Raw genomic sequence first — 23,620 nt, 5'->3', positions numbered from 1 at the left:
ACATGGGCCTTTCATGCAAACTGCACTTGGTAGAAGCTGCAATGAGCTACTTACCTTTACACTAAACTGCCTGCCTGCACTGTGTTTCTGGCATTTGAGCCAGTCCTTACAAGAGTTCCTGAAATCCTATTTCAGCCTATAGCAAGAGGCTGTATTTTGACAAATCAAAGCAGTGCCTTTTGGACCAATCAAATTGTGAGAAGTTGGAGCCCTCATTTGCATGATGACTGACCAATCAGAGAGCAGGGGCAGGGACTTCTGACTGCATTTCCCCAGCTGAGAAGAAACACGGATGATGTCTCACTGTAAATCAGGTAGAATAAAGTGTTCCCCAAAATTGCTCCATCAAGTCAAGCCCTACCAAAACAAATTGCTCTGTGGAGTCATGCCCTGCCAGAATTATGGCACTTAACAATAGGTAGCTACAAAACAATGGTCCAGGAACTAACCTGACTTCTAAGTTTGTTTCTCAGATCTAAAGCCAAGCTACAAATCACAAGAGACAAACTCAAAACTCAATACTTAGTTAGGAAAGTCCCTTTCTGCATCCCATAAATGCTGCACAATCCCAGAACACTTCACTGATGTATACCCAAACATCACGTTCATATATGTGGACATCTGTGTTCCAAAAAAAGGGCCTGCTAATCTACTCCCTGATTGGTTAACCCCAGCAACTTCCACATCCCCAAGCCATAAACACCCTTAAGCCCCACATTCAGGGCACAGGACCTGGGACCCTAACCTATCTCAGTGTTCTCACCCTTTGCAAAGCTTCAATAAATCTGTCTTTGCTTTTATCAGTGTCTTTGATTGTAAAGCCAGTAGCCAAGGCCACCATCACAGCCGCCTGGCCCATGCAGGTTCGCACTGGATTTGGACAGTCGATAAAGAAATAACAGAGCCAAAAACTGGTGGACCATCATCTTTAATCCTAGCTTGCACCTGGCGGGCAAGTAAAAACACACACTGGGCTCCAAAACCCACTCATTCAGTGCTCACAAAGCTACTGACTTATCCGAGTTTTCCTAGAATCAAAGGTTTCTAGCTCACCAGCCTTATTCACCTCTGTTCCCCATCTCCTTCCTTCTCCCTGCACAAACTGGCTTCTCCTTCAGCACTCCGCCATCTTGGCTGCTTCTCCTGGCCTCCTCCATGTGGCCTTTCTCTGCTCTCCTCTCTAATGCTAATCTCAGGAACTGAGAGAGCAAGCTCCCGGTCTGCCCCCATTTTATAGTGTAGAAATCAAAACCTTTAATCCAATATACAAATAAGGAAGTCTCTGATACAATGTCACTTATCTGAGGTATAATGGGATTCCTCATGAGAGTGTACCACCCCACATCAAAAAGGGTGGGAAAGGCTTAGTCCTAAAACCAAGCCCCAGGCTTACAAGGATCCTGCCTGCCCACAGCCCGCTCCAACACACATTAATATAATCACGCCCATTCCAAGCAAGAAGGGCAACTAATATCACCTGGGTGATGGGCTTCCACATGGGCAGCACCATCTTTAACAAAGTGAGCATAATATATTTTATCTGCCCAACATTGATCTAGTCGTTTATTTCAGGATACAAGAACCCAAACTCATCAGTAACAGCTGGAGCAGGCCAGAGCAGGTTAGCACAGCACAAAGCAGACCAGCAATGAGCAGAGCAGAGCTCAGCTCTCAGGTGGGAAAGGGGCTTGACCCCAGGGCTGCCTCACAGCAGCTGTAGCACAATTGAGCTCTTTTACAGTGAAATGTTTCCTTCTTCAGGGCACGCCAAATTGGAGATTCCTGTTGGCGTTCAATTGGCGCCAGAGATCATTGGTTGACAAAGCTAAGAAGATCTTTAAAATTTACTCAATTGACATTTGTCTGGGTTTTTTTTTTTACACCAACAATGAAATCAATTGGTATTACGTCCCTCCTGCTGGGATACTGAAGTATCTTCTGTCAAAAACTTTTAACCTGACCCTGAATAGGCAGTGGCACAGTGGACAGAGCATTGGGTTAGGACACAGAGGACCCAGGTTCAAAACCCCGAGGTTGCTGGCTTGAGCAGGGGCTCAGGTGCCTGAGCGTGGGGTCACTGGCATGAGTGGGATCATAAACATAACCTCATGGTCGCTGGCTTGAGCCCAAAGTTCGCTGGCTTGAAGCCCAAGGTTGCTGGTTTGAGCAAGGGGTCACTTGCTCTGCTGCAGCTCCCCCTCCCCCTGTCAAGACATATATGAGAAAGCAGTCAATTAATAACTAAGGTGCCACAAGGAAGAATTGATGCTTCTCATCTCTCTCCTTTCCTGTCTGCCCCTGTTGCTATCTGTCCCTCTCTGTCAAAAAACACAACAACTTTCAACCTGAATCTAATGAAGTGTGGGGGAAAGCCAAACAAAAAAAGATAATGAGCCTGACCAGGCAGTGGTGCAGTGGATAGAGCGTCGGACTGGGATGCGGAGGACCCAGGTTCCAGACCCCAAGGTCACCAGCCTGAGCAAAAAAAACAAAAACAAAAAAAAAAACCTCACCAGCTTGGACTCAAGGTCTCTGGCTCCAGCAAGGGATTACTCAGTCTGCTGAAGGCCCACGGTCAAGGCACATATGACAAGGCAATCAATGAATAACTAGGGTGTCACAACGAAAAACTGATGATTGATGCTTCTCATCTCTCTCCTTTACTGTCTGTCTGTCCCTATCTATCCCTCTCTCTGACTCTGTGTCTCTGTAAAAAAAAAAAGATATTGAGATATTCCAGGAAACAATTGGCTTAAACTATTCAAATATATCAATCTCATGAAGGACAAAAAACGTGGGCAGACGGAGTTGGGAGAGAAGAGGGCTGTTCTGGATTAAAAGAGACTAAAGAGACAAAAGACAAGGTGCGACTCTGGACTGGATCCAGTATAGGGGTGTGTGCGCCAATGGGCCGGGGGGGGGGGGGTCTTATTTGGGACAACTGAGTGTAAAGTGTATACTGGCTAATAATTTTACATCGTTAAATTCTTCCAATATCAAATGGCACAGAGGTCCCTGATACGGTGTTCCAGACACAAGGTTCGCGCATGCGCAGAGCTCTGTCTGTCCGAGACTTACTTAGCGCGGTTTCAGGGTCAGATTCGGTGCCACGAGGCGGAAATACGCAAAGGGGAATTCCGGTGACGGCATAGGTTCCGGCTACGAAGGCGGCAATATGGAGGAGACGCCGCACGGTAAGAGCGCGAGGGGGTGTGGAGGTGTGAGTGGTGGAGCTGAAGGGAGAGAAACTACTGTGATTTTGTCTCTACGCAGACTGTCCCGGAACCGGCAGCGCCCAGGCGGGCCAAGGGGCAGCATGTCAAGGGTGCCCCAACCAACGGCTGTGCGCTTCAGGAGCCGGCGCTGCTCCCGACCCAGGTGAGGAATGGGCGAGGCCTGAACGGGAAGTGAAAGACACGGGCCCGGAAGAGGTGGGGCTTGTGGGAAAACTGCGCGGTCGCAGTGTACCAGACGTGAAGGATGAGTGACAGGTGCAGGACTAGGAGGAGGCGGGGCGTGGAGAAGTCGGCCGGGTGAAGGGCGGGACTTGGGGAATGAGTGACAGGGGCGGGGCCCGAGGGACAGGCCTGGAAAATGCAAGGAACAATGTAAGTGGCAGGATGGCGATGGCGCCTAAGAATCAGTGACTGGCGTGCATTCAAAAGGGGTCTTAAAAGGAGCGGCGCGTGGAAGAAAGTCCGATGGGTAGAGGGGGCGGCCGGAGGTTTGAGTGACAGTCACTGACTGGTCTGGAGGAAGCCAGTAGCAGAGGGAATAGGGTATAAACTTGGAAGTCAGGGAGTTTCGGCTTAAATCCTGGCTCCGTCAGCTGGCTTTCTTTGGACATAATAATTTTCTCCCTTTTGAGAAGCGATTCTTCCACTCATCCCACAGAAATATATGCTCTGAGCTAGGGATATAGCTGTGAAAAGGAGGGGTCACTGCGCTAGTGGATGCTAGTACAGTAGGGGAGACCCGCAATAAACAAGTGATCAAGCCCATAAGTCTTCCCAGCAATGATAATAAGTACTGTGAGGGTCAAATTAGAGGGTGAGGAGGGCTCCGGGAACCTACTAAAAAGAACTTTAAAAGCAGCAGGTTGGGAGAAGAATTTTGAAGGAGTTCACAGAGAGACTTGGGTTTGATTCCTGGGTCCCACGAACAGTATTGACCTTTGAGCAAGAGCCTTAAGCCTTCAGAGTCTCTGTTTTCTCATCAGTCACCGGGAGAAAAAGTTCCCTCACGGTGTTGTTTGAAAATTTTGAAATAAGGTGAAATAGTGAGAGCACCAAAGCCATCAGTGGCAGGTACTTGTCAGATGCCTGCTGTTTCTCAGCCAGGGCACGGCTGATATTTGGTGCTGGACAAGTCTGTTGTGGAGCCCATGCTGAGCATTGCCCGGCGTCCAGCAGTATCCCCGGCCTCTAGCCACTATGTTCCAGGAGCACCCCTTCCTTGTGACAACTAAAAATGTTTCCAGATATTGCCACATGTCCCCTGGTAGACTGTGCCCCCAGGTTGGAAATCATTACTACAGTCATGCACGATGGACTGCATATAGGACCGGAGTCCCGTGAGGTTATAAGGGAGCTGAAAAGTTCCTGTCGCCTAGTGACGTGGTTGTCCTGACTTTACAGTGCAAAACGTTCCTCATATGTTTGTGGTGTAAACAAACCTATGCACTGCCAGCTGCATAAAAATATAGCATGTGTAATTATGTACAGTACATAATACTTGACAATGATAATAAAGGGCTATATTACTGGTCTATGTATTTACTACTGTATATTATGCTTATCATTATTTTAGAATGTACTCTTTCTACTTAGTAAAAACAAGTTTGCCGTAAAACAGTATGCTATTACACTGACAACTGCCTCCTACATCTCACGGTTATCTTTTGATTACATCATTTCTCTTGTGCTTGATTTAATCTCCTGTTGTTTAATACAGTAACATGCTGTATAGGCTTGTAACCTAGGAGCAATAGGCTATTTCTTAGAGCCTAGGTGTATAATAGGCTCTACCGTCTAGGTCTGTGTAAGTGCTATGATGTTTGCAGGACGAAATTGCCTAATGACACATTTCTCAGACTATATCCCTGTTATTAAGTGGTATATGACTATATTCAAAGCTCTGTTTTGGAGCCAGGAATAAAGTGGTGAGCACTTCAGGACAAAGTCCCACCCTTGTGCAGCTTATATTCTAGTAAGGGATGACAAACCAATAAGTAAGAAAATGACAGATATGATAGTAGCCTTATTTTCTTTGTTGCACTTGCTACTACCATTGACTAGGTGGTCTTTCACTGTCCCTTGAAACAGCCCCGAGGACTTAGCTCCTTCTAGCCCACTGGAAGAGTGACATGCAGGATTGAGTTGGAGGATGTCATCACCTGACTTGCTTTCTTTGCAGCCATAGAGGAAATCGAAGAGAAAATGAAGACCGTGAAACACAAAATCCTGGTATTGTCTGGGAAAGGCGGTGTTGGGAAGAGCACGTTCAGCGCCCACCTTGCTCACGCCCTGGCGGAGGATGAAAACACGCAGGTGGGACCCAGGGAAAAACGGAGAGGCTCCTGTCTGAGGGTTCTTGATGGCTTGTAGAGACTTAGTTTGAATGGACCTCTTTGAATTTAGATCCCTGCAGAAAGAAGGAGGAAACACGTAGCAGTCAAGCAGTGAAAGGAAATATTTCACTGGGTGCTCTAGTTTTAAAAACGGATAGCAGGTGGCCTGACCAGGCGGTGGCACAGTGGATAGAGCATTGGACTGTGACGCAGAGGACCCAGGTTCGAAACCCAAAGTCACTGGCTTGAGCTGACCAGCTTGAGTGCCTTGAACGTGGGATCATAGACATGACCCCATGGTTGCTGGCTTGAAGCCCAAGGTCTCTGACTTGAGCCCAAGGTCACCGGCTTGAGCAAGGGGTCACTCGCTCTGCTGTAGCCCCCCCCCCCCCCATCAAGGCACATATGAGAAAGCAATCATTGAACAACTAAGGAGCCGCATGAAGAACTGATGCTTCTCATCTCTCTCCCTTCCTGTCTATCTATTCCTGTCTTTCTCTGTCTCTGACACCCCCCACAAAATATATATATTTTGTGGGGGGTGTCAGAGACAGAGAAAGCAGGTGTACATTTCTGTTGGCATGCTGATTATTTATTATATTAAGTTCAGACTTCTATTAGCCCCTTTCTGCCATTTTCAAGGCCAGAGGTCTACAAACTATACCTCATGAGCAAACTCAGCCCATTGCTTGTCTTTATATGACCTATAAGCTAAGAATGATTTTTACTTTTATAAATGGCTGCTTTTATTCTGATTTTTTTATTATTTTGTTATTTTGGTGGTTTTTTTTAAATGGTTGCTTTTAAATTGTTACATAACTGCCTATATGTTTTCCTTAATTTTTCCCACAAAGTCTAAAATATTTTCTATTTGGCCCTTGAAACAGTATTTTCTGACCGCTGTATTAGTCCACTAACTTATGCCCAGGTACACAGAAAACTCCCAGCTACCCAGTGCAGCTCTCTGGACTTCAGCCTTAGTAAGAGGTATGGTAGAGCAAGGAAGAAAAAACTACTTTTACCAAAAGGTCAAATGGAAATTTGCAGTACCCATAATTTTTTTTTTTTTTTTTTTTTTTTTTTTACAGAGACAGAGAGAGGGATAAATAGGGACAGACAGGAACCGAGAGAGATGAGAAGCATCAATCATTAGTCTTTTTTTTTATTTTTTTTTAAAGATTTTATTTATTCATTATAGAGAGGAGAGAGAGAGAGAGAGAGAGAGAGAGAGAGAGAGAGAGAGAGAAGGAAGCATCAACTCCCATATGTGCCTTGACCAGGCAAGCCCAGGGTTTTGAACCGGCAACCTCAGTGTTTCCAGGTTGACGCTTTATCCACTGCGCCACCACAGGTCAGGCTGCAGTACCCATAATTTTTAAAATACATCAGGCTACTCATTGGGACTCATGGTACTTTTTCATTGACTTTAGAAAAGGATCCCAATATTTACTTTATTGTTTTATAACTAATAAAACCATGATTGTTGTGGTTTTCGGTTTTCGGGTTTTTTTTTAACACATTCCACTTTATTGTTTCCAGAATGAAATTTTGCTAAAAATTTCAGTAAAAGAAACCAATGCAAATCAGAACTGCTAGAGTGGTACGAGTGTCTCTTAGAACCCAACGGCTCAATTTGTTGACCCTGAGGTGAGAGACCTCGCTGGGGACTCGTGTGTTGGTGCTGTGTGTGCTCTGGGTTAGAGGGCTGGCTACTCTCTCTATTTTAGTTGTCCACTCAATGCTCTTTTCTCCATCAGAGCCCTTTTTGAGGCCTGCAGAAGTAACATACGTCACTAAATTCTGCGTCACATAGGAACAATTTTGTTTAGTTTGTGTTAAAAGCCATTTCCTACCATTTCAGTCCTCCTGTAGACTTTGTGTGTGCCTCTTTCATGCACTGTTTTATTTCTGAAAATTACTTTTCTACTCTTTTGAATACTGAAAGTTATTTCCATCTATGAGGGCTACCACTTTCGCTTCAAGTTTCCTTTCTTCCTCATTGACAGCTGGCCCTTTACTTTCGTTTGACTTTTAAAAAAGTAAGATAGTGCTAGAAGGGACTATAGAGGGACATTCAATATTAAAATTTCAAAACTGCTACATACTGCCCAGTAGACCTTAAAACTCTGAAAACTGGATATAGTTCAGTACTTTCTACCTGTGTGCAATAAACCATTCTACCTCAGTGTGCCCTAGCACCCCAAGATCTTAATATGGTAAAGACCTCATTTCCTCCACACACAAAAAACAACAACAAAACCAGCTACAGTGGGCAGGAGGGATCAAGGCCACCATTCTGATATGCCCTCAATACACACACACACACACACACACACACACACACACACTCACACACTCACACACTCACACACACACACACCTCACCCTGAGGCCCCTGACACACACCTCCCCAGTATCCAAGAACTCCAGAAATACATTTTTAAAATCATTGGATTACAGAATTAGAGTTTGCTTCAGGGATTGGCAAACATTTTATTTGAAGAGCCTCTGACACACTCCTGTCCAGCTCTCCAGACTGGCCCTGTGTCCTGTCCCCTCCCAGCTCCCTGTGGATCCTCTCACTATCCCCAACATCCACCCAATTAGTTCACTTTCTGCTCAAGTTAAGCCAGAGAACCCCAGCTGAGAGAAATGTGCCTGCAGCCTCCATCCTTACTGGGGCCTCTGTGGAATATCTACTTCTGTGGAATATAAACATATAAATATGTTTATCTGATAGATATTTTAGGCTTTGCAATCCATATGGTTTCTGTAGCAGCTGTTCAGTTCTGCCCTTACACATGAAGGCAGCCATAGGCAATCTGTAACCCATGAGCATGGCAGTGTTCTAATAAAACTTTATTGTTACTGAAATTTGAATTTTATATAATTTTTATATCATGACATAAAAGTATTCTTTTTTTTTATTGTCCCTCTAAAAAGATGTAATTACCGTTTTTAACCTGTGGACTGTATGATAAAAGGCGGCAGAATAGATTTGGCCCCCGGTTTGCTGGCCCTGGTTTGGTTTGTAACGCCAGAAGCACCAGTGCCGGCTGGGGAAGAACGGGCGGACTGAGACCTGGGGCAGGCCACAGCTTTCTGGGGCAGTGAAGTAGCTGGACTAGGTGACCTGTAGAGCTCGGTGTTCCTGTCACTCACTAGGGCTCTGAATTCCACCTTCTCCCTCATTTCTGTTCCCACCATTTTATAACACAAGGAGCTGCTGTCACTGGCCTACGTGGCTAACGTGAGCTTCTCTAGAATCTATTATCTGCCATCCAAAATGTGCTCTAGGGATTTAAGGAAAGGGAGCTTCTACTGGGGGGACCCCTGGGCTTGGAGAAGGCAGCATCTGGACTGTGATGGGGACTGATGAGAGGGGGAGGCAAAGGCACAGAGGTGGGTCCGCCAGGGCAGTCCTGGGGGGACAGGCCGACAGGGGCGCTGCTCCAGGGAAGGGAGCCAAGGATGAGGCAGAGCCAGACAGGTGCATCAGGAGCACCGCCGTGACCACCAGTGTGTGGTTGAGTATTGTTAGACGGTGATGGGAAGCCAGCCAGGGTGTTGCTCATGTCTCCGTGGCATGCCCCAAGGGTCCAAACTAGGGCAGTGGCTGGAGCAAACGACAAGGAACAAATGAGGGCAAGCTTGGGGAGACAGAAGCAGACCTCCAGACTTTTGGAGAAGAGAGGAGTCCACTCTAGTTGAGCATGTGAAGTGCTGTCTAGGGCGGTGGCCAAGAATACAGACTCTGGAGTCACACTACCCAGGTCACATCCCAGCCCCGCCCACACCATACTGTGACCGTGGTAGGTTGCCAGGCTCTCTCTGCCTCAGTTGTCTCGCCTGTAAAGTGGGCTCGGGCTGAGGGAGATGATGCATGTAAATGTAAAGCACAGAACACAACACCTGGCATGTAGTGAATGCTCAGTAACAGCCCTTGATAGCAATCATTATTATCACTTTATTCCACTACCTGAAACATGGAGGAGAGACGACATCTGTGCTTCAGTGATAATGAGTTTGTAGCCTACAAGTGCGGTGCTGAGCAGGTTCATAGACTTGTCGGTTTGTTCTACTGTCAGTCAACAATCTCTGGCCATTTGAGGGTCAAGTTTGTATCAGCCAGTTGGCTAGCCAAGAAATCAGTTTTCTCAGATTGTCCACATGACCCAGAATAATCGTTGCATTTAGAAACTGTTGGGCATATTCTTTGCAGCTCTCTGGAGAGGGGCTTTCACTAGGCCGGATGCATGTAACCACTTGTGAATCAACAGCTGTTTACATGCGATCGCGCTTCCCTATAATTATGTTCAGTAGTCCCCACACTGCACCCACATCTGGACTTTGCTATGTACTGAAGGAAACACACCATCTGGTATGGGAATATGGCTAGATATCCTGAATTTCTTTATTATTTCTTTTTAAGGTTGTATCTATTGATTTTAGAGAGAAGGAAAGGCAGGGGGTGGGGGAGGAGCAGAAAGCATCAACTTGTAGTTGCATTTTGCACGTGTCTTGACCCAGCAAGCCTGGAGTTTCAAACCGGCAACATCAGCGTTCCAGGTCGACACTTGATCTGCTGTGCCACCACAGGTCAGGCTAGATAAGCTGAATTTCTTTATGTAGCGGTCCTTTAAAAAAACATCAGCACTCAGAAAAATGTACTTTCCCCAGCAGACCCCCTTGTCACTGAAAACATCACTGTCTCAAAAGGTGCGCAGCGGCGGCTCAGGGTCTTGTAGGTGACGGTCCAGTCACGCCCATTCCTCCCTGCCCTGAACTCGTCAGGATGGTGGGAAGCATCCCGTGCCTTCTCTAAGTCTGGGTAAGGCTGTCGTGTCAGCGCTCAAGGCAGGAGGGTATCCAACAACTCGTTTGCAAAAGGCGTTGAATTAGAGGCTGCAGGATTGGGAAACACGCCTGACTCATCACAGGCAAGCCAGGAAATGGGAGTTGTGGTGAAGGGAGGCGGAGGAGCCTAACCTTTAACATCAAAGAATCACATGCCAGACTTTCACCACAAGTCACCAGCTTCCACACATGCTCACTTGCCTTGTGATCTGAAACAGTGGTCCCCAACCTTTTTTGGGCCACGGACCGGTTTAATGTCAGAAAATATTTTCACGGACTGGCCTTTAGGGTGGGACGGATAAATGTATCACGTGACCGAGACAAGCATCAAGAGTGAGTCTTAGACGGATGTAACAGAGGGAATCTGGTCATTTTTTAAAAATAAAACATCATTCAGACTTAAATATAAATAAAATGGAAATAATGTAAGTTATTTATTCTTTATCTGCGGACCGGTACCAAATGGCCCACGGGCCTGTACCGGCCCGGGGTTGGGGACCACTGATCTAAAAGATGAGCTCCGTTATTGAAAGTCCATGCCAGGTGCTTCAGGACTGCAGGGTTGTTAGGCCCGTCTCCGGGGCCCATGGGTTAAGGCTGGAAGGGCCCTGCCTGCCCCCGAAACACCGGTTTCCCAGCTGAGGGGCTCAGGCGGGCGCGGCTGGGCGAGGTGGCGGCCTGAGTGCCAGGAGTGAAAAGTAGGCCCCACGTCCCACGGCCTCTTCCTCAAGGGAAGTTCGGGTCCCGACAGCACTGCGGCACCCCCCACACTGTGGGAGATCGCAGGGCTCCCTCTTCCCCTCAGGCTTCCAGCACCTTCCACAGAGGCCCCGTAAGGGGAGGCTGCAGGCACATTTCTCTCAGCTGGGGTTCTCTGGCTTAACTTGAGCAGAAAGTGAACTAATTGGGTGGAGGCTGGGGATAGTGAGAGGATCCACAAGGAGTTGGGAGGGGACAGGACACAGGGCCAGTCTGGAGAGCTGGACAGCAGGAGTGGGTCACAGCGTTCGGGCACCGCCACAGGAGTGTGTAAGCAGTTTCTCGCCTCCTTACAGCATTTCACTCACGGTTCACTCCCGTGGTTGTGGGGAGTTTAATGCCTCAAAAGGAAACTGACTAAATTGTTCCAAAACACGTGGAGAACGGGCAAGAAACCAGAGTACTGGTGAAAGTCTATTAGGGTTGTCATGGTGTGATTTCTTTTTTCTTTTTTTTTTTTCTTTCTGAGAGAGATGCAGGAAGGGAGAGATGAGAAGCATCAACTCATAGTTGTGGCACCTTAGTTGTTCATTGATTGCTTTCTTATATGTGCCTTGACCGGGGGGCTACAGCAGACTGAGTGACCCCTTGCTGAAGACAGTGACCTTGGGATCACGACAATGATCCCACACTCAAGCCGGCGACCCTGCACTCAGGCTGGTGAACCCTCACTCATGCCAGCGACCTCAGAGTTTTAAACCTGAGACTTAGCGTCCCAGGGCAATGCTCTTTCCACTGCGCCAGCACCAGTCAGGTTATTATGATTTCCTAAATCATGAGGTTGTGATGTACAATGTTCGTGGGTCGTTAACACGCATCTGGCCGAGGGAGTCAGGCAGTCAGGTCGTCATTCTGTTGCACTCCTCGCGTAGTCCAGCAGAGGGCGCGGGAGGTAAACGACTGATCCAATGCGTGAAGAGTTTTCCTGACCAGGGTCTGAGAGCCTGTGAGGAAGTAGGAGGTTGGGGTTTGCTGCCAGGCTTGAAGAGGGAAGCAAGAAGCGAATTTGGGGCAAGTTAAAAAGTTACCCAGAGATGCTGCACTTTGCACTGAAGACATCAGAGCTTTCAAGATGAATACTAGCTGGCTTTTCCGAGAGTTCCTGAAGGCCGTTTCAGACCTTGTTTGTCACACGGGGAAAGCAGGGTGTTTGGGGTGGAAGAAGTCATCCGAGGCTGCACTTGTCCCTAGATTCCCTTCTTATTTTCAGTTTCTTTTCTGGAAGCTGAGACGAAGCTATCACTAACTCCCAGGATCACAGGAACAAAAACGGGGTTTGGTCAGAGCTCGGCTCCTCGCCTAGCCCCGTGGAGTCGTGGAAAGAGCCTTGGCGTTGGAGTCGGAGACCTCGATTTATGTCCCACCTCTGCTTTTTTGCTCACTGAGCAGGTCACGGGGCCCCTCTGAACCTCAGTTTCCTCCTCTGTATAGCAGAGATAATGATGCCCATCCCCCAGGCTCGTGGTAAGGGCCAGATAAACAGTGCGGAGACCTGAATGTCCAGGTGACCTGACACCCCTGTCCACAGGATCGCCCGGAGCCAGGTCGAGGGCGGGGAGAGCGGGAGTTAGTGTTGGCGTACTTTGCCAAGTTCTCTTTGGGAGTCTTGGACTGTGTTTTCGTGATTAGGAAGATAAATGTTACAACTCTTCCTCATGAGATTCTGCTTGGTCTGCGTCTGACCCAGCTTTTTTCTTTTTCTCCCCACCCGTTCCCTCCCATCTGTCTGTGCCAGATTGTGTGTTCAGTTACGTGATTGCTTTGGTCTCTTCTTGTTCCCCAGGTAGCTCTCCTGGACATCGATATATGCGGGCCGTCGATTCCCAAAATAATGGGATTGGAAGGAGAACAGGTAAGAGCTGCCTTACAAAATGCAGGAAAGTGTTTTATGGCAAACTGTAGCGCTGAACTGATCCGCCTACACGAGGGGTTCGCAGAGCCCGTGCGTGTTCACATGGACGCGATGAAACCAGGTAAACGGGTGCTGATCCATCTGTCTATTTTAACAACTGTACAGAAGGGGGTGGGATTATAGATAAAGTTCATCCAAACCATTCAAGAAGTGTTGGTTTCAGTGCCTTCTCAGAGGAGAAGGGAAACAGCAAGTGAAATGCAGAAGTAAGACACGGAAACAGCTCTGACTGGGAAAGCTAGACCCAGGCCGGCGGGGGGTTTGTGTGCTGGAAGCCAGGGAATGTTTCTGCCCTGTGGTCACCTCTGGGGAACTGAGACTGAAGCAGGCCAGTAACGGGTGGGGCGGGGCCAGGGCCACAGCAGTCCGCAGGTGCTGGTCTCTCCTTCGAGTGGCAGGAAGCCATCCCAGGAAGGGTTCCCTGGGGTGGGGGTGGGGGGTGCAATGAATCTGGCTGGAGGGCGAGGCCGTTCCAGGGGTGTCAGGTTGGTTCTTTCTTTACTGAAGTGCTGGCGGTATTCTGGGTGCTGGGGTACAGTGGTGAGCGAGGCAGCTAAAGACCCTGCCTCATGGGAGGGGGCAGGTGATAGATAATAGGCAACTAAAGCCGGGGAAGGGACAGACACGGTGGAGCAGGTAGGCATGGGGAGTGGCTCTTTGGGAGGGGTGGTCAGAGCACCTGCTGCAGAAAGCCCGGAACACCCTCTTGGCTGAGGGAGCAAGTGCAAGAGCCCTGAGGCAGAGAGTCCTCATTTCCTCCCCTCCACAGACTGGCCAGTGGCGCAGGCGCAGGCTGGGGGGCGTGGGGGCTGGAGAGCAGTAACCAGAGACAGAGGGCCGGTCCCCATGGGCTCTGCCAGGGCTTGAGGTTTGCTTCATTTCCTCCCCTCCACAGACTGGCCAATGGCGCAGGTGCAGGCTGGGGGCGTGGGGGCTGGAGAGTAGTAACCAGAGACAGAGGGCCGGTCCCCATGGGCTCTGCCCAGGGCTCGAGGTTTGCTTCTCAGGGAAGGGTATGAGGCCGTGCAGGGCTACGGTCAAGCAGCAGATCAGACATCGGCGACCACATGCCCTTGAGAAACTAGCCTTGTAGCACACCGCCACGGTATGGTGTACACTTATTTACTTATAAGTTAAATGCATGTACTAACTGTACCAGTGCATACGTATTTTATAAAAATTGAACTTTTTAAATGGTGAGATAAAATATACTGTATTTCACCATGTATAAGACCCTCCCATGTATAAGATGCACCTTAATTTTACAGCCTGAAATTTGAAAAAAAAATGTATTACATAAAGTTATTGAACTCGTGTTTTATTCATCATAAAATTTATACAACTCCTCATCATGGTCAAAACACCCGTCCATTAGCTTGTCCTCATCTGTGTTTGATGATGAATCACTGTCTTCATATATTGCCTCGTCCTCAGTTCCATTTATGGCATTTGAAATGCCTCACTTGTACAACCACTGTATAAGACGCACCCAGTTTTTAGACCCCAAATTTTTCGGAAAAGGGTGCATCTTATACATGGGGAAGTACGGTAATCACCATTTTCTTCTCCTACACTGTTGGGTCATCACATTTACCCCTCTCTTAAGACCAGCAACTTAAAGAGCAAGGATAAGTAGGAATGAGTGATTTGTTTTTAAAAAAGAAAGAGAGAGAGAGATTTCAAAGCCTGACACAAAGGACTACATATTATATAATTGCATTTCTGTGAAATGTCTGAAACAGGCTCATGATAGGGAGAGAGTAGATCTATGGTCCCCTAGTTCTGTAGGGACATGTGGGGTGACAGAGCTGCAGGGTATGTTGTCGGAGTAATGAAAATTTTCAAAAATGCTGGTTGGATGTACGATTGCATGCCTATCCTGAAAACCATTGAATTGTACTCTTTAAATAGGTGAATTGTACAGTATGTGAATTATATCTCAGTAGAGCTACAGTCTCTTAAAAAGTAAGGCTTCAGCCTGACCTGTGGTGGCGCAGTGGATAAAGCGTCTACCTGGAAATGCTGAGATCGCCAGTTCAAAACCCTGGGCTTGGGCCCTGGCCGGTTGGCTCAGCAGTAGAGCGTCGGCCTAGCGTGCGGAGGACCCGGGTTCAATTCCCGGCCAGGGCACACAGGAGAAGCGCCCATTTGCTTCTCCACCCCTCCGCCGCGCCTTCCTCTCTGTCTCTCTCTTCCCCTCCCGCAGCCAAGGCTCCATTGGAGCAAAGATGGCCCGGGCGCTGGGGATGGCTCTGTGGCCTCTGCCTCAGGCGCTAGAGTGGCTCTGGTCGCAACATGGCGACGCCCAGGATGGGCAGAGCGTCGCCCCCTGGTGGGCAGAGCATCGCCCCTGGTGGGCGTGTCGGGTGGATCCCGGTCGGGCGCATGCGGGAGTCTGTCTGACTGTCTCTCCCTGTTTCCAGCTTCAGAAAAATAAAAAAAAAACAAACAAACAAAAAAAAAAACCCTGGGCTTGCCTGGTCAAGGCACATATGGGAGTTGATGCTTCCAGCTCCTCCCCCCTTCTCTCTCTCTGTCTCTCTCTCCTATCTCTCCCTCTCTGTTTCTCCTCTCTAATAATGAATAAATTAATTAATTAATTTTAAAAAAAAAACCTTAAGAAAAAAAAAAAAAGTAAGGCTTCAACCTGACCTGTGGTGGCACAGAGGATAATGCACCAACCTGGAACACTGAGGGCACCGGTTCGAAACCCAGGGCTTGCCTGGTCAAGGCACATATGGAAGTTGATGCTTCCTGCTCCTCCCCCCTTCTCTCTCTCTCTCAAATGAATAAATAAAATTTTTTTTTTTTTTTAAAAGTAAGGCTTCATTAAGAAAACCAGACTTTCTGTTTTGGCTCCTGCGTTGCTCTAATTTCTGATTGATAGGTAATTGAAAGCTACTTAAGTTCTAACTTCACAATAGAAGCTATGCAAAGTGGAACCCTGGCTATCCAACAGCCATGAAGGAGGCTGAATGTGGAAGTAGCTCCAGTGAGCTTGTCACTGAGACCCTCCTCCAGTTCCTGCCCCCGGGGCCAGTGGGCCAGTGCTGACGTGGGGGCGGGCGCCGGGGGCAGGCACTGTATCCCCTGGCTCAGTGAAGGTACTCTCTTCACTGCCGGACTTCTGCAGGCCACCTCGCTGCTCCCGATTACGTGCATTTCTCAATAACCCCGCACCCAATTTCCATGTCTTTGAAATTACCTCAGACCCCAGATTATATCGGAACTCCAGTAGCTTCGGTTCCCTGACTAGATGTCTAAGCAGAGTTTCAGAATAACCCGATTTGGTGGGAAAATGGTATTGACTCAGCCTTTTTCAAGCGTTCCCCCAGCTGTTCATCTCTCTTAAGAATTTAGTAGTGTTTTAGATGAATTATATTATATAAAACTGTCTTATTACTGCGTAAAGTTTATCTGTGCAGTGTGACCAGTGCAGAATTTACAAATGAATCTCGGTGCCCATGTTCACACAGGTTCACCAGAGTGGCTCGGGCTGGTCTCCAGTGGTGAGTTTTCCCCTTATTTTCAAGGTCGTGAATTTTGGGTCCCGTGTGCATAAAGTGTATGTGATCAGTTGGCAGCACTTTCCTCGGCCAACCTGTTTGTCAGTCAGCAGGTATTTACCAAGGCACTATTCTAGGCGCAGGGTGGTATTTAAGGCCAGGGAATGGCAAACCGTTTCTGTAAAGGGTCATACAGTAAATCTTTTCACTTGTGGGCCATACACTCGCCATCGTTGTACCTCAAAAGGAGTAGCATGTAAATGAGTGACCATGGCTGTATTCCAATAAAACGATGCACAAAACACAGGTGATGGGCCAGATTTGGCCCAGGGGCCATCATTCGCCAGCCCGGTGCAGCCAGTTAAGGACACGATGCTCGTGTATTTCTGCCACGTTGACTGGCATGTAATTGAAGGCTGTCCAAAGGCCTCTTCCAGTCCCCCAATAGGTTCACCTTTTTTCCCCCCAGAAATGATTTGAGGATTCAAAGAGTGAACACAGTCATTGATGACACAGTAATACTGTCCCCAGAATAGCTTTTCCAGCCAGAAAAGACACAGGGAAGGTCCTTGTGTCGTGTCTTTAGGTAAGATGTTTCTTGCCTCATTCTCTGCAGTTCCTGGAAGACAACCTGGCGGTGATGTCGGTGGGCTTCTTACTCAGCAGCCCCGATGACGCTGTTATCTGGAGAGGACCGAAGAAAAATGGTTTGCCACCTGCTTTCCGCCTTTCGTCACGTTCTCCCAAGCGCAGCGCCGCTCTGGGTGTCCCCGTGCCCGTGCCGTTGGGGCAGCAGCGGCCACCCTGCGGGCTCTGCAGGGCGGTGTTGTCAACCATCCGGTCGCCTCCTTCTTCACGGCGCAGCCAGTTGCTGATAGAAATACCAATTTTTGTTTTATACATTTTTTTTTAATTTTTTAGTGAGAGGAAGGGAGGCAGAGACAGACCCCCGCATGCACCCCAACCAGGATCCACCTGGCAAGCCCACTAGGGGGTGATGCTCTGCCCATCTGGGGCACTTGCTCCGTTGAACTGGAGCCATTTTTTAATCACCTGAGGTGGAGGCCGCAAAGCCATCCTCAGCGCCCAGGGCCAGCTCGCTCTAATCGAGCCATGGCTTCAGGAGGAGAGGAGGAGAGAGATGGAGGGCAGGGGTGGAGAGCAGATGGTCACTTCTCCTGTGCGTCCTGACTGGGAATCAACCCCGCGACATCCACATGCTGGGCCGATGCTCTACCACTGAGCCAACCAGCCAGGACCTTACACATTTTAATATCTATAATAGGCTGTTCTTTTTCTCCTGAGAACCTATATAACCCTGAAATTATTTGTATGGTGGTGGTTTTGTAGCGGCTTTTTTGTGTCAGAGAGAGATGTGTGTGAGGTGAAATTGATACCAGGTTGAATGGGTACTGAGGCTTAGGGTGACCATACAAAAGTGTCATTTAGAGCAGGGTTCCTCAAACCTGGCACTAAAGACATTTTGGGCTGGATAATTCTTTGCTAGGAGAGGGGTGGACTGTGTTCTCCAGCATGGTGTCAGGGCCCCCCTGGCCTCTGTGCGCTGGAGGCCAGTAGTGCCCCCTCCCTGGTCATGAGAACAGACATTGCCAGATACCACTGGTTCAGAGTATAGACCAATGTACGTGAAGATCACAAACTGTTTCTGTAAAGGGCCCTGTGTATAGTAACGGGAGAAGAGAAACCAGGCCTCAGTGCAAGTTCCTCCTCTCAGGCATGATCAAGCAGTTCCTTCGCGACGTGGACTGGGGCGAGGTTGACTACCTCATCGTGGACACCCCGCCCGGGACGTCGGACGAGCACCTCTCGGCCGTGCAGTACCTGGCCGCGGCACACATTGATGGGGCGGTGATAATCACCACCCCGCAGGTGAGCAGGTGCCGGAGGTCCAGGCCTAACCGTGCCCCCCGGGAAGGTTCCGCCTGCTGGGCCTGTGAGAGCCTGGACTCCAGGCGGCTCTTCGGAACAGGCAGACCCTGATTTGTAGCTGCAGAAACTGTGTTTATTTGTGGTCCGGGAATTTTCAGTTGACATATAAGCATTCTACAGTTGGGTTTTTTGGTCCAATGATGGTTCAGAATTGCCTTTTCAGTTTCCCCTAACAAAGCCAGCAAGACCACTGGTGCTGTTGTAATTCCGATTGTCCTCACGGTCACGTCACCTTGCCGCGCTCATGCATCGGCCCCCACAGCGTGCAGGGCCTCTTTGCTCAGGAGCCCTCCCTGGCTGTCCACAGACCCAGCCTGGGGGGCAGGAGGGCGTTTCTGGATAAGCTGCCGTGGTCCTGGCCCCTCTGTGGTCCTCGCCAGCTCCTTGTGTCCCAGCCGCACGCAGCCTCTGCCACAGGGCTGTGCTGAACCCAGACTGAGCGTCTGGTGGGCAGTAAACGCATTCAGGTCTGCGCTGTGCTTTATTTTATTGCTGTCGATCTTATGGGGTCCCAAGAAACCAGCAGGTGGTCCTCTTCACAGTGTTCTCCTTTACTCCTAAGAAAGCACAATGAAGAGGAGTTAGCGCAGTCTGCCTCTGAGCCGGTCAGCATGGCCCCACATCCTCCGCCAGGCCCTCACTGAGCGTGTGCTACGTGCAGGCCCTGGGCCGGTCCCGGGCAGTACAGCAGACTGCTCCTCCCTCGTGGGCCACGTGGTTCACTGAGGAACGCGGGTGCCAGGCACACGGGCACGCGCCCGATGCTCCGTCAGCGGTGTGACAGGACTCCTGTGAGATCATTCTGGCTCCCTGCGGAAAGATGTTGGGGGCATCTAGCAAGAATGGGTCCCAGTGAAATAACCTACAACGAAAACAGTCTAGTTGGAATGGACCACTTGGGGTGCCGATGGTGGGGAAGGTTTTCCATGTGTGGAAGGGGAGGCAGGGGCTTTGTACTTTACACTCAGTTTTGCTGTGAACATAGCTGCTCTAAAAATAGTCTACTAAGAAACAACAACAAAAATCTGGTTGTCACAAAGATGGCTTCTCCTACACCACATTTGTTGTGAACGGAAACATGGAGTCCCCCTGGGGTTGGTGAAGCGGAGACAGACTGAGCAGGTGCTGACCCTTCCCGGGAAGCTGTGGGGCACGCTCCACATGCACGTGTCCTTTGTATAGAACTCTGGAAATGAGACTGCAGGCTAGGGACACACTTTCTCAGAGCCCTTCACATCCGGCACCTTACCTAAAAAACTGCGCACTTTGGCTCGGCGTAATATATTGACAAGAAAGTAGACATTGAGATAGGTTAAAAGGTCACTTTTCTGTAGATTCATTGTATGTTTGATAGTTGACCATTTAGGTTTACCCTTTCGGGGTTTTGTGGGAAAGAAATAGCGCCCAGACAGGTTCTAGCACATGGTCAGCACTAAATAAGTGCTCACTGAACACATGGCACACATCTCTGAAGCTTTAGAATGGCAATCCGCTGCACTGCAGCCATCCCTCGACCACACCAACATTCTTTCTTGTACTTTGACTTTGAAACAACTGGTCTTTGACCCCTGGCAGGAGGTGTCCCTCCAGGATGTCCGGAAAGAAATCAGCTTCTGTCACAAGGTGAAGCTGCCCATCATCGGGGTGGTGGAGAACATGAGCGGCTTCGTCTGCCCGCAGTGTAAGGTGAGCGTGCGCCCAATGGTCCAGCGGCCCCGCTGCCCCGTCACCAGCGGGAAGGAATGGGCGGGTTCCTGTGAAACTGGTTCTGCTTTCCCCACTGTTCCCAGAACTGGGATCACAACTAAAATCCTCTGCGGCTTACTCAACGGAAATTCTTCTGGGTAGTTTTCCACATTCAAAACAAACATTTCTGAAAAGTTCCTGTAAGACGTGGTCCAGTCTTAGGATTCTGAAACAAAGTCATGATTCTTCCTCCATTTAATTCTCCTCACAGAAAGAGTCTCAGATCTTCCCGCCAACGACGGGGGGTGCGGAGGTCATGTGCCAGGATCTGAAGATCCCCCTCCTGGGCAAAGTGCCTCTGGACCCGCACATAGGTGGGTGAGTGGGCGCCCCAATTCCACGGCGGAGTGAGGCCTTCACGCACGGGGGCACTGGCCGCAGGGCCCACCCCCAGCTGAGAGAAACATGCGGGCAGGTCGCCGAGGCAGCAGTGGACCTCAGGGAGGAGGGGCAGGAAGAGTGGAGTGGAGATCGGGGAGATGCCGCTGCAGGGAAGCCCCAGGAAAGGAACAGTGACCCCGAGGAGACCGTTCTGGGACCTGTACTTCCCAGGCCTAGTCCTGCTCCGTGAACTCAGGGGCTTCCCTAGCGCCTGCCCCACGTCCCCAGGTAGCTCCACTTATGCATCCCCGCGCACCCTGGGCTCCTGCCCTTCCCTTCCCTGTGCATGGGGCAGTGCGTTAGGGGCGTCCAGGGCATGACCGCTCCACAGCTGGCCTCAGCAGGGACCTGCCCCCCCTCTCCAGCAGTGCTCAGCCTCGGGGGAGCAGGGACAGAGAAGCTGAGCACGGGGCTCCCCCAGGACTGGGCAGGGCAGGTGGAGGAGGCGCAAACACGCACGCCACTGGGGCGGGCACCCTGCGTCCTGCTCACCTGGACACGGGGTTTGCGTGTGGTCCTAGAGACCAGCTGCATGTCCACAGGAGTGGACAGTTTGGTGAGAGATTAGCAGATGGATCAATATGGATGTGGAATGACCTCCAAGATGAAGTTACATATGAAAATGGCAGTGGGCAGCGCATGTGTGTTGTGTGCTCCCATTCCTTTTTTTAAAAGTATATGGGTGTGTATGTGCATGTATGCGCCACCTGTATGTGCACATATGATCTGAAACACTGGTAGCCTCTCTAGACTCACCTTTCAGGGTGTAACAGTTTGTATTCCATACTTTTTTTTACCATGTGCATTCATTATATTTTACTCAGAAGGACTAATTATGTCCTGGCTGGGTAGCTCAGTGGGTTAGAATGTCATCCCAATAAATCAGGGTTGTGGGCTTGATCCCCAGTCAGGGTACATATAAGAATCAACCAATAGCCTGACCAGGCGGTGGCGCAGTGGATAGAGCATTGGACTGGGATCCAGGTTCGAGACCCAGGTTCGAGACCCCGAGGTCGCCAGCTAGAGCACGGGCTCATCTGGTTTGAGCAAATCTCACCAGCTTGGACCCAAGGTTACTGGCTCAAGCAAGGGGTTACTCGGTCTGCTGAAGGCCCACGGTCAAGGCACATATGAGAAAGCAATCAATGAACAACTAAGGTGTCGCAATGTGCCACGAAAAACTAATGATTGATGCTTCTCATCTCTCCGTTCCTGTCTGTCTGTCCCTGTCTATCCCTCTCTCTGACTCTCTCTCTGTCTCTGTAATAAAAAAAAAAAAAAAGAATCAACCAATAAGTACACAGAGTGGAACAACAAATTGATGTTTCTGTCTCTATGTCTCTCTCTCTAACATTAATAGAAATTTTAAAACACTAATTTTTTAAAATGTAGTTTCTTTGTGGGGCCCTGGGCCCTCCATACCCCACACTGATGATGTGTTGGCACACACACCGAACACCACTGGCCAGGTGAGGGTCACAGTCATGGTGAGATGCTAGCCAGGGTCCCTGGTGGATGGAGGAGAGGCAGGTGAGGTCCGAGACCACTGACATTCCCCTTGGCTTTGTTCCATGCAAACGCGGTAGGTGTAAGATCTTAACGTCACAGGCACAGGAAGAGCCCCAAGGTCATATGGACACTTTGTTTTCTTTAGGGATTTAATTTTCTTTCATTTATCTCTCTAAGGCAAGAGTTGTGACGAAGGACGGTCTTTTTTGACTGACGCGCCGGACTCACCAGCCACATTAGCCTACAGAAGTATAATTCAGAGTAAGTGTTTCTGTGAGTCTTGTGGGGCCAGATGGCTGTAGAGCCAGAAAGTGACAGCAGTGAGCAGCGCGGGCTGAGTGTGAGCAGATCCCCTTCAGGATCATAAATGGTCACTGCCGTGCAGCCTCGGCTGGGACCATAGGCATCGTGGCCTCTGGGATGACCTGGAGAGGGTCTCCCTCAGCCCAGGAAGCCGGGAGTCTAGAAGTCTTTGAGGACGTCAATGCTGTGAACTAAGTCCTAGTATAAAAGACACCACCGTGAGGCTGAATTTTATGGCATAGGAAATATATCTCAGTAAAGCTGTAAAAAGAAAATTAAGAAAACAAAAAACAAAGCCTCATGAGCCGAACCACACCCACGTGCAGGCCTGATTCCGCCGGCGGGCAGCGCTCCGAGGCCTCGTGTGCACAGCACAGGCGTCAGCAGAGGGTGGAGGGCCGAGGCTTGCACTGGCCTCTCTGCCTACTGAAATGGTGTCAAGGTTGATTGACAGCCTGCCGGGCTTCTTGATCTGCAGAACGGATCAAGGAAAGGCCTCCAGTTGGCCCTTAGAACCACAGATGGGGAGTGTCACTTGGAAGATTCAGGGCATCAACAGAAATGGGGCGTTTTAGGGAATTTAGCCGTCTGGGGATTCCACCGCAGTCTAGACGCTCCCGGACCGGCCCTGCTGCGTAGGGCACTGAGGAGCCGTCCTGATGCTCTGCCTGCGTCTTGTTTTCCAGGAATCCAGGAGTTTTGTGGTCTCCATCAGCCGAAAGAAGAGAGCCTCATCAGCTCCTGAGACGGGGACGTTTCTGGGCGCGAGCAGCATGCTCACGTTCTGACCAGCTCGGGCACAAAGTGGGGGTCACAGGCAGAGAGGGACCGGACTCTGGTGTGGTGCGAAGTCACTTTTGCAGAGACACTTTAATTATCTAATAATTGTACAGTTTCCTTCAGAACACATACAGGGCCTTCTTGACAAACGTGCCGTTTGAAAAATAAAAAGTCTGCTCAGGCCTTTGCCAAGGCCAGCGTCGCTGAAACACCAACAGCTGCTGGTGGTGGACTTCTCGGCGGAAAGCCTGTGTGATTGCAGAACCTGTCACTCTGGTTGCTGCTGCATCTGCAGATAAGCCTGCAAAGGAAACGGGTGCGTGTGTGGCTTCAGCGCAGAGCGCAGTC

At 49.5% G+C, this 23,620-nt stretch overlaps 2 protein-coding genes across 3 annotated transcripts in view; one reads left to right on the top strand and one right to left on the bottom strand.

The window, feature by feature from the left end:
- The first annotated feature begins 3,145 nt into the window (after positions 1–3,145).
- Positions 3,146–23,487, top strand: NUBP1 (NUBP iron-sulfur cluster assembly factor 1, cytosolic). Its single transcript, XM_066382624.1, has 11 exons — positions 3,146–3,194; positions 3,274–3,378; positions 5,416–5,549; positions 12,969–13,037; positions 16,574–16,606; positions 17,220–17,310; positions 18,339–18,493; positions 20,129–20,239; positions 20,511–20,613; positions 22,367–22,450; positions 23,179–23,487. The coding sequence occupies exons 1-11, from the start codon at positions 3,176–3,178 to the stop codon at positions 23,235–23,237; spliced, it is 963 nt and encodes a 320-aa protein (XP_066238721.1). The 5' UTR covers positions 3,146–3,175; the 3' UTR covers positions 23,238–23,487.
- The window catches only part of TVP23A (trans-golgi network vesicle protein 23 homolog A), a 31,024-nt gene continuing 26,490 nt past the window's right edge, over positions 19,087–23,620 (bottom strand). Inside the window, exon 9 of one of the 2 annotated variants that reach the window (XM_066382627.1) lies at positions 19,087–19,110. The gene's annotated coding sequence lies outside the window, so the exon portion shown is untranslated. Of the gene's footprint in view, positions 19,111–23,443; positions 23,574–23,620 lie in introns of those variants that run through there. The other variant, XM_066382625.1, reaches the window with a different exon arrangement.

The sequence above is a fragment of the Saccopteryx leptura genome, chromosome 4, assembly GCF_036850995.1.
Source record: "Saccopteryx leptura isolate mSacLep1 chromosome 4, mSacLep1_pri_phased_curated, whole genome shotgun sequence".
NCBI lineage: Eukaryota > Metazoa > Chordata > Mammalia > Chiroptera > Emballonuridae > Saccopteryx > Saccopteryx leptura.
The sequence above is the reverse complement of the archived record's forward strand: the minus strand, read 5'-3'. Positions and strand labels throughout refer to the sequence as shown.